The 16,515-nt window shown below is 49.7% G+C and overlaps 1 protein-coding gene across 3 annotated transcripts in view; it reads left to right on the top strand.

Annotated features, from left to right (window-relative positions):
* NOL4L (nucleolar protein 4 like) overlaps positions 1 to 16,515 on the top strand; it is a 63,385-nt gene that overhangs the window by 20,613 nt on the left and 26,257 nt on the right. Inside the window, exons 3-4 of one of the 3 annotated variants that reach the window (XM_014890103.2) lie at positions 675 to 786; positions 5,278 to 5,387. In XM_014890103.2, coding sequence (XP_014745589.1) covers positions 675 to 786; positions 5,278 to 5,387 — 222 coding nt within the window. Of the gene's footprint in view, positions 1 to 674; positions 787 to 5,277; positions 5,388 to 15,555; positions 15,587 to 16,008; positions 16,069 to 16,515 lie in introns of those variants that run through there. The other 2 variants (XM_088174892.1, XM_014890107.2) reach the window with 2 other exon arrangements.

Raw genomic sequence — 16,515 nt, 5'->3', positions numbered from 1 at the left:
TCTCCAAATAACCTAGTCTTGATCTTTAGAAATACCGTAAAATTACTGCTGGCAGGAATTAATTACAATAACACGACTCTGGGATTGTCAGACACCTTCTGTGGGTGCTTAGGTCTGGATCTAGTGTTTAACTTCTAGCATCCAAGTTTTAAATATTTATCCTTAGCTTTTCCTCATCTGTAAAATACATATCCCACAAAGGTTCTGAGGAGACTCGATTCATTACTGTTTGGAAAAATGTTTTCAATTCCCTAGATAAAATATGTCACAAGTGCAAAGTATTATTAACAGTAATTGATTGTCATTGTGGGAAAAAGTGACCTGCCCTTACAAAAGATTAATGGATTCTTCAGGTTACTGGTGTGATGGTAATTAACAATGCAAACAGAGCTGACGAGGCCTTACTTTTGCATTTGATTCTTACACGTTCATAGCTTTGCTCTTCCCAGACTCCAAAGGGGAACGAACAGGAAAGAGTTTCTGGGAAGGTATGAGATACCAAAGGTCTATTCATTCTTGGTGCCTGACTGACACACCAGTTACCCTCCCAAAGTGTTCCCCCACCAACAGCTGCTCTGAAGGGAGGGATTTAGGGCTGGAGGGGACAACGTGTGGCTACGAGCTGTGCCCGTGGTCCCTCCCCCAGGACATAAGGCTCTCTGTTGTTTCCCCAGATTGCAGAGACCTATGCTTTCCTCCCGAGAGAGGCTGTGACCAGGTTCCTGATGAGTTGCACTGAGTGCCAGAAGAGGATGCATTTCAACTCCAACGGCCTGGAGCCCAAAGGTAAAGGCAAGTGACTTCTGCCAGCAGAGCTGATACTGCATTTTGTACCAGCACAGTGCCACCGACAGCTGCCAGATTGCCAGATACTGCTCTGTCCAGGAGATACATAGTAACCTAAGGGTAATCTGGGCTGTTTTTCATTTTATAGCCAAGCTGAAGGAATTGCTTAAACTTGTTCTTACTGCTTAGAGAGCAGAAGCAGCCTGGCTTTCTTTCTGAGCTTCCCCAGTGCTGCCCAAAACATGGGTCAAAAATACCACAGATATGGCTGCAATCAACCCATGATCGTGTGGGGGTGGAAATTTAAAAATCTAAAAAAAAAAAAAACCTGAAGTTTTTCCCTGGAACTGGTAATTTTGTATTGAAAGACAGAGAGCATGCCTGAATAGCTGAAGTTTCTGATAAAGAAGCAATTTACACTAATTAATAGATAAACACGTGATCCTGAGTTAGATAATGGCAAATGTTTTGGCAATCACAGTTACACAGTGCCTGTGTACACACACAATTAGTGTGGCCACTGAGGTGATTGACTCCTTATAGTGTTTTTGTGGACAGGCCAAATCTGCAGCTCTTTAGGTCTAAGAGAGAGCAGAAGTGGGAAGAAGATGAGACTAGATTCTCTTCCAGAGTAGCTGGTTAAATATTTGTGTGGGTTTGGTTGGTTTCAGCCAGGAAAATTGTTTATTGAAAAAAAACCTAAGTTAACTGCAGGGAGTTGGTCTGTTTCAAAAGTGGAAAGGCAAAGTGGCTCATTTGGCAACTCTTATCAAGAAGCGAAGCAGAATTTAAGGAAAAAAAAGCCCAACAATAGAGAATTTGTAGTATTAAATACTGATTGACAACTGGGAGCAGAACTATAGACATCCCAGAGGTTTTGTGTAAGTGGATTATGTGCCATCTATCCAAAGGTAACTGAAATGCTTTGTACTGATTATATTTTTTAAAAACTCTCAAAAACTCTCCCAGTTAACTCCATCTGAATTCTATTTAGTTGAAGCTGCATTACCACAGCACTTCCCACTCTGCCAGCTAAGGGCCTGATCCCTCTTTCCAATTACATCAAGAAAAGTTTTGGCCTTTGGCCTTGCTGGGAGCAAACCTGACCTTCACACTGATTGCACTGCATCCATCACGGGTGATGTTCCAAGCACTGCGGCTGCAGCAGCCAGCTCATGGATGGGAAGGGTGATGGGATGAGTCAGGCCAACAGGGATGTCACTTGTTGGCTTCACCCACACCAGGACACCTTCCTAAATGCCTGGCAGTAGCTGAGCTGCCAGTTCCAGAGCTTGGGATCCCATTTCAGGAGGCAGCTAATGAAAAGGGTTGTTGTTCCTTCACAGAAGGAACCTTAAAATACATCTCATTGCAACCCTTGCCAAGGGCAGGGATGCCTTCCAGTAGATCAGGTTGCTCAAAGCCCTGTCCAAGCTGGTCTTCCTGCTGGGGCTTCCACCCACCCACCATCTTGCATCTCCTGTGCCTCTCCCAGCAACACACACCCATCCCAGTCCAGAGGCAGCTCAGGGAACAGTGCTGGATATCCCCCCACAGTGTGGTCCTAGCTGTGGGAACCATGATTAGGGTTGACATCCATCTGTCCTGAACAAATTTATAAATTAATATAAATTATTTATTATTTTCATAAAGCTTCTCCCCTTGGCAGTTCTGTTAAAAATAAATAAATCAGGAATACAAAGGATCCCACAGGTAAAAAGTCTTACTTACCCACCAGGAATGAAAGGACAGAAGTGCTTCTCTGCCTGAATAGCACCTAAATAGTGACTAAGTACATGTGAAAATGCATTGAGTAGATTAGATAAGGTTACTTTTACTGGGGAAGGGTGTCTGATTTCACTAACACGTATTCAGAATTTATCAGGAGCAAATCACTTAAAAAAACCACTGGGGTCATAGAAGAATTACTGAGGTGTTTGCACGTGCATACACACATACAAGCATATACAGGTAAAGTTTAACTCAGTAAGGTGACAAAATTTGAGTAATTCCCTTCTCTTTCTACTTCTCTTGAAACAAATCTGAACACATTTAATTTGTGATCACAAAAATCGCTAATTAAACATATCTGACATCAAACCCTGCAGGGCACCCACATCATTCATAAAAGCAACTTGTCTTGCTTGTGGGAAAGTTTGAACGTCACTAGAGTTCACTGGGATCTCTTTACGGTGTTAGTAAATTAGGAGTAGTTCTGGTCGAGTGATGAAAATGTGGAGCTAGGATCAAAACTATTTCTGCCTATTACATCCGTGTGTCCAACATGTGGGGCATGTGATAGAGATAACTGAAAAATGAGCTAAAGGATTCCAGGAGCTTCCTCTTGTGACATAGGATGTGAGGATTGTTCCCGTGGAGCCCCCCAGGCCTTTTAAAACAAAGGTTTCCTTTCTTTTCCAGATAACTTAGAAAAAGGGGGAAAAAAGGGTTTGGTTTCTTGGGCTCCAACCCTTATGTGGTGCAGTTGCACAAATTCACAGTAAATTTGTGGCCTCTAATGGGATTGTTCCAAATTTACATCAGGATTGGTTTCAGGCAGAATCTAAGCACTAAAAGCTTAGTCCCTCTTCCTCCCCATCTGAAGTTGCTGAGCTGCTCCTGTTTAGCTTCATTCATCTCTGCAGTGCTAAGCAGTGGAGTGGGGAATGGCAGGAGAACAACTTATCATCCTCAGAGATCCGAAACACTCACCCCATCCATGCCTGTGCTTCAGGAGAGAGCAGCTCTATCTGTGTTACTCTTAGCAAATGCTTTCCTAAACTCTTAGGGGCTCAGCCAGCTGGGGAAGGTGACAGGTTTTGCTCCTATGAAAAGCTCCCCTTACACTGGGATTTTGGCATTTTCAATTTCAGCACAGCGTCCGTGCACAGCAGAATAAGGGTTTATTTTGGCTGTTTAAATATATAGAGACATAGTAGCACTCCTAATGTGTAGGTCAAAATGTGACAGAGACTGCTGACCTACAGCCATGAGAAAAGATGGAGGAATCAGTTCACAAGGTTCCTAAAAGCTTTGGACCTTCATATTTGGGCATGTTGATGGCTTGAGTGGTACTATCCACCCTTCCCTGCACCCACAGGCAGGAATGCTCCATCTGCCCAGGAATGGATTAGATGAACCTGAGAAAAAAGCATTGTATCTCCATGGACCCAGTCAATGTCTCGATAGAGAAGATTTGCAAAGACTTTTGTGATGTTTAAGTCAATTACAGACAATATTGGGGTCAGGTAATTTCTTAATCAGACATGATAGATGTGGTGTTTCCAGAGGTGTGGAGCATCTTCAGGTCTGCTGAATTTTGACTGGACTTTTTGACACTCAGCATTTCTGAGAAGCAAGCTCATTAGGATTGGGTTGATGGCTTTTCTGAGGTGCTGTAAAACATTTTATGAAAGCTCCTTTTCAAGGGGCTCTGTCACACATGCCTGTGAAACCAGGGACCCCAGAAAATGCAAGCCAGCCAGGGAGATTCAGAGCCAGGAATGGAAAGCTCCCACCATCAGTTCACCTTCAGCTCTTGGGAATCCTTCTTCCCCCATTGCTGCTTAAACTCCCTGTCCAGTGGATACCACACATCCCTTCAGCATGTGCTGGAAGGCTGGATTAACTCTCGAAACTTGCATCTGCCTGTGCTGGGGGCAAAGAAATCTTGCTTGTAGCCGTCAGCCATCCCTGTGGACAATGGCAGCTTTCCTCCTGGACAAACCCACTGCATGATCCTGAAAATTCAGTGTCAGAACAGATTATTCCAACAGCCTTCATGTTCTGTATCCTGCAGGATCTGCAGTGGTGGCGGCAGAGCAGAAAAATCTTTGAGAATTCAGAGAAATCACTGAGAATTTGCTTTGTGGGGACTCGGCCTGGCCAGACAGAGTGATTTGCAGGAGCATCCAAACCTGGAGCCATCTCTAGAGCTCAATGTGATGCAGCCAGAGGAATCAACAGGAACAATTTAAATTAAAGATCTCTAAAATTAAGTTTGTGTTTTAATGAGGATTTTAAAAATAACCTTCATCACCAGATAGAGATACTTAATACGTTGCCTTAATGTTAACTCCTACCTGAGGGAATCCCTGCAAAACTGGCAAGACTTTGCAATGCTGAAGCAAGCTGCAAATAGATCCTTGCTCATCACCCCCTGCATAAATCCCATGTGTGTGGAAGTGCTTCTGAGGCTTCAGCAAGACTCGATATCTTTCTCGAGTTTGGGGGACACTGAAAAATTATACATTATGTGTAGTTTTTTTTCACAGGTGACAGCAATGGTTGTTTTCTTTTTTTTTTTCCCCCAAGACAACATCTGTTCTGTAATTATGTTCCTGGTAGGGTCATGTTCTTTGAGGAGCCTTCTCTCAATGGATGGTGGCTCTTGCCAGGGATTTGAAGTTCTCCTGAATACCCCTGAGTAACAGTTATGAGAACATTCCTGCATGACCCTCATCTAAATAAAGCTTTTCCTCTGTTCTTCAGAGAGTGAGCCACCTTCCTCCTTGGTTTCTGGGATCATTGACTACAACATGCCCCTCACCTCGACTTACCTGAAGCAGATGAAGCTGCGGGTGATGAATTCACAGGAGCAGGTGAGTGACGTGCCAGGATCTGCCTGTGCTGAGCACTGGAGCGGGGCGCATTGATTCTGGGAGGATGTTTTTGGGAATGGCTGGTTTGTCTGAGCTGTTCAGGCTCTGACCAAGTGCTGGTGCATGGAAGTTGGGAAAGCAGCACATCCTGGATCTCCTGGCTCAGGGGAAGCTGAGTTGCTTCAGAGTCGTGCTAGTGGAGAGAGGCAGAGATGGGCTTGATTAAGTTATTGCTTATAACAATCTGCGTGTTCTTTAGACATACGGTTCTTCTAAGAAATTGTTTTAAAAATAAATACAGCAAGTAGTAATTTGTTTATCTCCCACTGATGTCTGGGAGCTTCAGCAGATGGGGTCTGAAGCCCAGACCTGGCTTTGGTTGCTCTGGGGCTCTATTAAACTGCTCAGCAACTTGAGGAGGTTCAGCTGCAGCCGCTGCACTCCCATGTCAAAGTGGGACACAGCTCTCTTGAATGGTGACAGTGTTAAGCCACTGGATTTTGCTTCGGGGATGTATGGGGCACCCTGCCACAGGATTATACCCAGGCTGTGCAATTTTCTGAAGTTCTGCAGCTGCAGAATTAGCTATGGGAACCTCTGTGCACCATGGAAACAGTCTATAAAAAGAAAAGTATGTTTTACTTGCTCCCCACAATCTGCACTGGAAGCCAGTGCTGGATTTTCTTTCCAGCACACTGAAACCTGAACCTGATTTCACACATTGCTGCCAATGGCAAGATGTGACAGCATTTGCATGGTGCTGTGGTGGAAAACGTTGCTGGGAGCCTGAGCACCCGATGGGGGCTTTTATCCAGCAGTTTCCTAAAGGGATGTGGATTAGAGCATCACTGCCAGGGTGTAAAGTGCCAAGTGTGAGTTTGCTGGAGGGATACCGACCTCCTCCATCACTTCTGTTGTAAAACCTTCTTGCCGGAGGACAAAATGGCATCTGGTGGGAAGAACTTCTGTGTCTCAGAGCTTTTTCCTTTGCACTTGTTTGACACTTGAGTGAATTTCAGGATTTGTTTCAGGTTTTGAAAGGTGAAAGGTTGATGTGCCAAGTTTTGTGCTCATGATGGGTTGGGCAGTAGAACTGTGCACAGTTTGGGGGCAGCTGGGTTGAACTGGACTGGGCTGAACTGGGCTGTGGACATGGAGTGGATGAATATGCTCCTTTGTGCCATCTGATTGCTACTTTGGGACTACTCCTGGATAAATAGGCCAACATGTTCCAACCACCTTTGGGTTGTGCGCTGTTTGGTGGGTCTTGGTGCAGCTCCTGGCAAAATGGCATTGGTGTGGCAGACCCTGTAATCCTGTTCTTCACCAAGGCCAGGAACTCAGGGGCAATGAAAGCTGGTTGTGCTTTCCAGCACTTGAGGTGGTTGTTTCAAGTTAAGTTTGCTGCATGCAGAGGACTGAGTGGTTTGACTTGTCAACATTTATGCATTTTCAAACAGTTCCTCTTGCCTCTGAAGCTGCTTAAGGGAAGTGTGTTACAAAGCTTCATTAAAATCCTGTACACAGTTTGTACAGGTAACAAACTGGCCTTGCAGTTTGATCTTTCTCCCAGAATAGCAAACCACACAGAAGTTGGGAGGCTTCAGTAGTGGATCTTGGTTTTGAGCTGCCTGCTTAGGGATGCTTGTTTTGAGAACTTTGGTTGGTAATTTAGAGTTTATCCCCTGAATTTTGGTGCAGCAGTTTGCACTGGAACTGTCACTAGATCGATATAACGTGCTGCTAATATGAATTCTCCCGAAGCTTGCAGGGGTTGGAATAGAAGCGTATGTCATGCGGGAACAAAAAGGGACCAGCTGAGGCAACCAGCAGTTGTTGGTTTAGATCATAAATCAAATGGTTTGATGTTATTCCCTGCCTCTAAAGTTTTCCTTCTCTGTGCTCCTGTCGTTACACTGCAGCACAGCTTTCGAAGCTTTTCAAGCTGTAGCAGCCAAGGGAAAAACCTGTTTGGAAGAAGTAAAATTTGCTGTTCACTGTGTTACTGAAACTGATTCCTGAGAGCAAAGTCAAAAAAAAGATCAGTTCTATTGCTCAGACTTCAGAAGTGTTGAAATTTTCCATCATGACAAAAATCTGGAGAGGATTCAGATGGCTGGACCTGCTGGGGAAAATCTAGCAGGATTTGAGTGCAGTCCCTTCTGACATGGGACATTCCCCAGCTTCCCCTGGGGAATCAACAGAATTATTTAGGTTGAAAAAATCTTCAGGATCACTGAGTCCCACCATTCCCCCAGTACTGCCAAGCCCACCACTAAACTATGTCACCAAGTGCCATATCAACATGGCTTAAATCCCTCCAGGGATGGTGGTCAGCTGTTCCAGGACTGGGCAACACCTTTGGTGACGAAATTTTTCCTAATATCCAACCTAAACCTCCCCTGGTGCAACTTGAATGAAAACTAGTGCCAGACTCCTGAAGCAGCTGTGGCTGGACCTGGAGCTGCTAATGCTGAGGCTACATGAAGAAAATGTGTGTAATAATGCCAATAACTGGGGTCAGTTCCCTCCACAGGGAACTGCTAATTTTATTCTTCTTACTTTGCACTGGAAAGAAAAAAGTGCTTTCCTTTTTTCCTGGAGGAACCTGGCAGTCTGTGTGGAGCGTGGTCTGTGTACCACAGGCTGTGTGACACAAGCTGCTCCTCTCTCTTCCCCAGGGTTAGGGTTAGGGTTGCACAGTTCAGGTTGTTGCAGCTTTTGGAGTTCCAGGTGTTTGCCAACTGAAAGAGGCCTGTAAAGACAGTAGAAATAATTCTGACTTCTATGCAAATGCAAAACAGGCAGAAAACATAACCTGCTTTTAAATTTTGCACTACACAGATATCTCCTGCAAAGGTTTTATCTATCAGCATATCCAGGCTGCTCTCCTGAGCGCTGCCATCGTGCCACTTTGCTGCCTTCCTCTCACTAACATTTGATGGTGTTAATAGAAATAAATTAAGCAATGGACTCGTGTTTCCTTTGGCTTTGGCCAAAAGCAATTATTTGTATGCAGCATCACCAGGAGAAACTCACTTTACTTGGGGTAACAATGAGTGAATTTATGCCAAAGTGGCCTTTTAACTTCATTATTCAGGGAAAAAAATGTGTGAGTAAGTGTAATCTATTAATGCTGCTAAGCACATCAGTATTAGGGCACTAGTGTCTCCAGAAGGAAGCACAGCCAGAAGAACCTTAAAGAAAGCATTTTATCCCTGCTTAGGGACAAAAAACTGTCAGAAGAGAAGCTCTTTACATGTTTGCTCTCAAAATTAAGAGTTCCCACAGAATATATTTCTATCTATTTTTTGGAGTCAGAACATCTGTTCTGGGACAGTGGAAAACAGCAGAGACCCGTGTTGCTTATACTGGATTCAGTAGGACATGCAGGTTCTTCTGGGGTGGGAGTCTTTCTTTATCCCCATTTTTTTACCAGTTCTCAGGCCCCTTACCCTTTCCAGAGTGCTGAATTAGCCCCATTTCATGGTATCTACCAAGGCATTAAAGCATCTCTGAACTGCTGACCTTCCCAATCTAGCAGCAAAAAGGAATTAATAGAAGATATTTGATATTTATCTATAATGATCCTTCCACCTCATTTTCAAATGCTAAATATTAGCATTTTTAAATGATTGGTTATTCTACTGCAGTCATTTTTCAGACAATCTTTTCTGTGTTACTCAACCTCAGCCTTGGATTTATTTTTTATGCCGCTGTTGGGCAGGGTTTCCACTAGTGACAGGAGGAATAGAAAGATTTTAAGAGGACAAATCCCAACACTGAAATGCCAGGCTGTCTCTCTCTCTCTCTGCTCTGGAGTTGTTGCTGCTACCTTGGCAGAAACAGTCCAGGGCCGAGTAACCAGGTTTAAATGATACAGAAACGTTTTCAAAGATTGCTTCAGTGGCTGCTGGCAGAAGGTCATGCAATCAGTGAATGGCAGGAGCTGCTCTTGGATGGGAAATAAGAAGAGTGTTTTTCTTGTTGCTATGGCTTTGCTGCACTGACTTGTAAGTGTTTGAGAGGGACAGAGCCTTGTCCTGCACCATCACGCATCCCATCCATCCAGTAATTTCCCTGTAAGCCTGGAGCGTGTGACGGTGTGAGGTGGTTTTCAGAGCACTATTTCAAGCAATGTTTTAGCTCAGACAGCTGGATAATCCCGGAAGGGGGCTGCAGGGGCTTAAATCCCACCGATGTGCATGGAGTTGGTCTTGTCTGGTGCTAGTGAGGATCAAGTCTCTGCAGGATTTGAGAGCTCACAGAGCGTCATGACCAGAGGCTGCTTGGCAATGTGAATTCCTCCTCCTTTTTCCCTCGTCTACCCATTACTGTGCTTGCTCACTTCAGTGTCTCAGAGGCTCTGAGAGCAGCTAAGATGCATCTTTGCATCTTCTCCTGGCACTCACTCTCTTCCTTCTGCTTTGGAGCCATCTCCAGCCAGTCCTAGGGGTGCAGAAGGCAGGGAGGGGAGCCTGCAGCCGCAGAGGAGGGCACACACTGGGCTTTTATTTTCAGTCTGTGAGTTCACTAGTGAGAATTACAGACTTCTCATTCCACAGAATCCAGAGACCAGCAGCAAATTTGGCAGAGCTGGCGGCTGCTGGGCGAGCCCTGGGACCTGGATTTAGCTGAGTGTTTCATGAAGGCATCCTGAAGAAACGCTGTGTATGTTCACAGAGGTGAGGAAGGCAGAAGCAGGCAGTACTTGAAAGGAAGTGGGATGATGCGCTTGCATCACATGAGGATGATAAGGTACTTCCCAGTCCATTAAAGAGGGTGTTAAATATCTCCGGGAATGAATACCTCTACATCAACTTGAGCTCTAGATAGCTCTCATTGAAGAGGCTTTGTCTTGGTATGGGAAGGTCTTTGTTTCCCGATGCTAATTTTTAAGTAGTTTTTGGGCAGTAGAGAAGTTCCCTAAACGCACCCTTAGGCACAGAAGGGACCACTGGCCGTAGGCACAGGGAGACACCGAGTTAGAAACAGATTTCCTCGCTGCTCGGCGGGCTCGGCTGCACAGCCCTCTAGTGGGGACAGAGCTTCTGCCGCGGGGAGCCGACCTTGCCTGGGAAACTTCGGATCTGCTCTTAGCGACAGAGTTCGTCCAGGCAAAGCCAGGTCCAGCTGTCACACCAGTGTTCTTTACTGGCAAAGATGCTTTAGCAAAACTTTCATCCTTGGCCTAACGGCTCATGAGACGAAAGGAGGTCAGATGACCGATCCATTTAGCCTGGATTCACCCTGGTGTGAATGGGTTGCTTTCAGTGAAGGGCAACTCATTTTTGTTACTAGGAATTAACTCTGCCATTCCCAGCTAGTAAAAACTCGGCAGCTTTTATTTCCCGCTGTGTGGATGTGTCAGTACTTTTCCCAGTGTTCCAGGTGAGCTCTGTTTGTTCAGTATGATGTGTGCTGTGAGCAAACAGTGTGAGACCGACGTGAGCTGGCTGGGGTCGATCCTGCCACTGTAGCTCTTGTCTTCCAGTGAGAAGTGATGCCAAGGCTCTAACTCTTTGCTGTTTTGGGGCTAATCATGCTATTTTCTATAAGAAAGGAGGTGGCATTGCATGTTTCTAGTAGTGCTGGGGATAATTCACCCCCAGAACTACTCAGGTGTATTTAGTTGCTGCATGTGACAGCTCCAGTTGGTTCTCATGCACCCTTCCCCACTCTCTCTTCACTTCCTTATGGTGTTGTGCAGCTCAGCTAAGGTCCTGGAGAAGTGACTGGGGGATATTTAGAGGTTTTCCTGGCTCTTAGTGGAGCTGTGGTTGTCACGCAGATCCACCCATAGGAAAATGGGACTGATCACTCTCCACCACACACACCTATCCTGGTGCCTGTTATCTGGTCTCTGCTACAACCACGCTGCACGAGCTTGTGTCTGGGAACACTGAATAAGCAGGGCCAGAAGCCACACTACCTCTCTTTAATTTCTCATTTTTTCCCAGTACATTCCCTGTTTGGTAAGGAGAGCTGCTGCTCATTCCCCTGTGTATTAACCAGCATCGAAGACAGCTGTTCCCAGTAGAACTGGAAACAAGGTTTTGGTTCAGGGCCTCTAAACTGGGGCTAAGAAATATTTCCAGGGGAAAAAGTAAAGATGTCAACCTCAGAGTAGTGAAAACACTGTTGCAACATCCATGGAGTAGTCTCATGGATCCAGTTGGATCTGTCCTGTTCCTGTGAAAGCTGTGCATGGTGGGCTGTTCTGCATCATCTCAAAGCTCAGGTGCTGATGTGCTGTACATTGACTTTGATCAAGTCACACAAATGGCTGTTTCTTAATTGCCTTCTCCCTTTAAAAAGGGGATAATACCTTAGAGAGACTTCTGAGGTCTTGCTCACTAATAAAGCTCTTCAAGAGCTTGGATGGCAACTACTTTGAGAGCGCAAACTGTTATTAATGATTTCCGTTATTACAGAAGATGAAGCTGTGTGGTTCAGCTTTTTAACCTTGAATTGTGTGCTTGCTTTTGTTTCCTCCGCTGTTCAACCTGCACAAGCAGGTTTGCACCTTGTCTGCTTGCACACACCCCTCAGACCCACACCAGGAGTTGTGTGTGCACAGAAGGAGCTGAGGAGTCAGTTTTACTCACAAGGATGGATTCTGAATCGTGTACAATGCTTGAGAATGACCAAAAATGGGTTTAGTGGGGGTTCTGTTTATTGTTACTCAATTCTGATTTGGGGGGCCAAGAGATAAGCTATGAAGGTTGTCCTCACTGTATAGAGCAGTGCAGACATCGCTACTGGGGCTGTGGATTTGGGCAGTGGAAATGAATGTTAGGGGCTATTTGACCGTCAGGGACCTGTCCCTTCAAGCACTCATTCCCTGTACTCCAGAAGAAGAAAATTCTATCCACAGGAACAACTCCTTTCCTGCTCCTGTATTTGGCAGTGAGTGGTGTACCCTGTGAAGTATGGAGCTGTGTTTCCTTTCCTTCTCTTGGCTCCTGGGAGAAAAAAAAAACCTTTTATTCATGCCCATGCCAGATGCTAACTCCTGCTACTTCTAAAGGAACGAGTGATCAGGATGAAGTGGGAATACAGCCCTCAGCCCACAAGAAACCTGATCTATAATGAAGTTTCCAAAATCTTTACCCTCCTTTTTTTTCCCTGACTCTGCTCTGGATGGCAGATAAGGTACAGTGTGGATAAAAGCTGTGCCTGCCCCTCATGCCATGCCCTCCTTCAGTCCCTCCTGCCCGTTTCCTTCCTGGCCTTGCCCCCGAGAGAATGGCATTTCACTGCTTATTCCTCAGCAGGGTTTGATGGTCACGGAGGACCCAATGCAGGAGGTCCCGTTTGTTATTTAACCTACTTTTCAGAGGCACAAGAACATCAAGTGACTCGCACAAGGTCGTCCATGAGTCAGTGACTCCTCTGGCGTGATGGCCAGAGCCTGCAGTCCCTGCTCCCACCACTAGATCCCCGTGCCCACAATCCACAGCACCACAACCGTTCAATTAAGCTCCTGCAGCGCCTTAAATGTCGTGTATTTCTGGGTTTGACAGCAGTCCTGGTATTCTTGTGGAGCCTTGCCTTAGGAAATGACAACAGATGAGGTCAGGTCGTCATTAGCGATGCCCTTGGAAGCATCACTGCCTGATGCGAGGGCAGGCTCTGGGGTATGGGTGCTGTCACAGCTGGGAATCCCAGGACCTGCAGCTTCCCAGGACCCTGCTGGACCAACACAGTTGGACAAGGAGCCCCAGGCTCTCTGCATGGGCAGATCTGTGTCAATGTGAGTGGGCTGGCAGGTACCAGAGGTAATGAACACATTGTGAAGAGAGAGGGAAGGAAGCAACTTATAAATAATATATTTGATGTATATTATATATATGATATAGTAACAGCAGCACTGGTTTGTTATGGTGTGCATTTTTTTAATGTGTAATCTCGTAAGGCACTTACCCCTGTTCCTGACAACTCGATAAATTATTATTACCAATTCTATATCTAATTGCCGCAGTTATTTCCCCCTAGACAATTTGAATCCGAAAAATACCCACTAGAAAGGTGCTTGGAGGGCTGTTTCCCAGAGCTTCCCTGGCTGTTTCTGGAGGCAGCCCCTCTTCCGCTGGTGAGCCCCACTTCTGCCAGCCTCGTGACCCCTGCACTGGCACAAACAATTGCATTTCTGTCGGGCTCATGACCCCACTTGTAACAGCAGTGACCCCCCTTGGGGTCAGGACCCCTCTCCTGCACGGGGAACAGCTCCTGCCCAGCAGCTCTTGCTGAATGGCTCTTCTTCCCTCACTCCTGTGTGGACCCGGCTGTTCCACACTAAGTTTGCCGATGTGAAATTTAGGTTAATCCATTTCCAAAGTGGATTAAGCTAACCCACACAAAGGCACTTAGTATAAAATAGGAGTGTCCACATGGTGAGGCAGCATGGAATAGTGACTGTGCCTCAAACTCACATCCTGGCCAGTTTGTGTCCTCTGCAAGCTCACCAAACGGAGGGGCAGGCACTTTGGTCCCAGGGGATGTGCTCTCCCAAATGGCTTTAAGCCGGTCTAGCTTGAAGCCAAAGGAAGTGCAAGGAGTAAACAAAGCCCAGCAATGGGAAGGGGTTAAAGCCCGCTCTGCTGAGGTTCTCGGCAAGGCTCCTGTTCACCTTAAATGGTCAGGATTTTATTTTAGCTTCAGGGAGGAGCAGCAGCCATGGAGCTGGGAGTGCAGAGAAGGCCCTGTGGCTGGGGGCTCCCAGCCCGCTGCCCTCCCAGCCATCCGCTTCCTGCGGAAGGCCCCCAGGGCTCCCGCTCCTGCCTTTCAGCCTCTGGCTCCATGATCAGCCTGGAGGAGATGGAAATGTAGTACTGAGTGATGCCCATTTTCACCTCTGGCCTCAGATCTTCCTGAGCCACCCTCTTCCCTTGCCGCTTCCCTGGCAGTGAGGTGGTTAACGCTGGAACAGATAACATCATAACTGGACATCTGCACTAACAAGCCATAAGCCCAAACCTGGCATTTCCCATCCTGGCTCTGGCACCATTTCTGGTACCAGCCTATTGCAGGCTCCACTTTGAACTGCTACACTTGGTTAATTTCTTAAACCATTTCCTTTGTAACCATTAAATAGTGAAACATGAGGTGGGCTGGGGAGGGGGATGCTGCAATGCTGGTGCCCATCACTGTGGTGGGGATCACCGTCCCATCATGGCGAAACCAAACTAAGACAGAGGTCACTGACCCACTGCCCTCGGAGCCCAGCCTGGGAGCGAGTTACCAGCCTGGGGGATGCCTGGACCCCCAGCGCTGCCCTGCCAGTCCTGGGATGCAGCATCCCCATCCTCCGGGGATCGGGCAGCCGGTGCCCTGCCCAGAGCTGTGCTGGGCAAGCCCGTTTCCCCACAGCCCTGCTCCAGCATTCAGAGGCTGCAGCGGTGGGTGATAGTGCTGCCGGCAGCGCGTGGTCCTTCTGCTCCCGCGGAGCGAGGGAGAATCATCAGGAACAAAAGGATTCGGCACCACGGCACCCACCGCGCGGGGAAGGGGCTGCGGGACCCACCGAGCCCGGGGCTCGCTGCAGGGGCCCCGCACTTGCACTCGCGCACGGGCGGACCCAGGGACGGAGCTCCCGGGGCCGCACCGAGCCGGGCAGGCAGAGGGTCCCTGGGCCGGGCCGAGACGGGTGGCAGCTCCCGGTGCTGTGTCGAGCGGAGGGTCCCCGGATCGGCTGCAGACCCCCGGGCCGTGCGGAGCGGAGGATGCCCGGGCAGGTAGCGGCACTCCCGGCCGATCCGAACCGATGCGTACCGTGCCCCGGCCGCACATTCTCGCGCTCTCCAGCAGCCGCCCGGCCCTGGACATTGTCTCCTCCCGGGGAAGGGCCCTCCCGGCCCTCCACAATGTGCTCTTCCAGGCGCGGCTCCGCGCCCCCCGCCGCGCCCGGCCCGGTGCGCCCGCCCCCCGCGGCCCCGCTCCCCTTCCCCCGCCGCCCCCGCCCCCTCCGCCCGCGGCCGGGCCCCGCTCGCCCCCCTCCGCCTCCCCGGCCCCCCCCCCCCCCCGGGAGCCGGGAGTGACGCGCTCCGCAGCGCCGGCCCCTCTCCCCGGGCAGCAGCTGGCTGTCAGCCTCTCCGGAGCGCCGCCAGCCCGGGCCCCCTCCCTCCGTCCCTCCGCCCCGCGCTCCCCGCCGCGCCGCCGGGCTGGCGCAGGCCGGCAGGCCCCGGGCTCCGCTCCAGGTAGGCGCCCGCCCGCGGGGGGCTCCGGTACCGACCCCGGGGCGGCGGGCGGGGGGGGATGCGCGGGGGCTCCACGCGGCCGCGGCGCTGCGGGGCTGGGGAGGAAGGGGGGGGGGCCACCGGCGGGCGGGGCGGGGCGGGGCGGGGGGGGGCGGTGGCCGCGGGGCCCGGCCCCAACTCCGGGGGGAGCGGCCGCCCCGCGGCCCCGGGAAGTTGCGGGTCGCCCGCCTGGCTGCCCGGCGGCGGGGGGGGAGGGCGGCGCGTCCTTCCCCGCGCCCGGCGCGGCTCCCCCGCGCCCGGAAGAGCACAAAAGCGCCGAAGAAAGTGGGAGGAGGCGGCGGCGGCAGCGCTCCGTCCCCGGCCGTCCCCGGCCGTCCCCGGGTACCGGCCCGAGCCATCCCTGGGCACCGGCCCCGCGCCGCCATCACCACCAGCCCCGGCCCCGGGCGGGGATTGTGCTGGAAATAGCCGCCTCCCTGGAGGTAAAGCCCTACTTACGTGTCAATCCTCGCCGCACGCTGAGCCCCGCACACGCGCGGGCAGGGCTCCATCGCGGGTGGATCTATTTACCTGCGGGCGGGGGTAGGACGGGCACCGGGACTCTCGCCCGGCGCCTCGCACCTCGCTGCTGCGGGGACACACGCGTGGGAACCGCGTCCCACTGGGGTCCCGCGGCTGTTGGGGAGGGTGGGGACACGGGGACCCCCGGCCGCTCAGCCCACAGCGCTGCTCCTCTTGGCCACCGCCTCCAAAACTGGGTCCGTCCCCCCCCCCGACACTCGCTTCCCGGTGCTGGGGGAAGAGCAAAGTGCCCTTTCACACCGCGCGGAATCAGGCACCGTCCCCACCTCGCATGGAAAAGCAAACGCCTGTGAGCAAGTTCAGGTGCGGGGGAGGCAGGTGCGGGGCTCCAGGGTGGTGGTGGTGGG

This window comes from Sturnus vulgaris, chromosome 17 (assembly GCF_052056855.1).
Source record: "Sturnus vulgaris isolate bStuVul1 chromosome 17, bStuVul1.hap1, whole genome shotgun sequence".
NCBI classification, from domain to species: domain Eukaryota; kingdom Metazoa; phylum Chordata; class Aves; order Passeriformes; family Sturnidae; genus Sturnus; species Sturnus vulgaris.
This window is presented reverse-complemented; position numbering and strand designations above follow the sequence as displayed.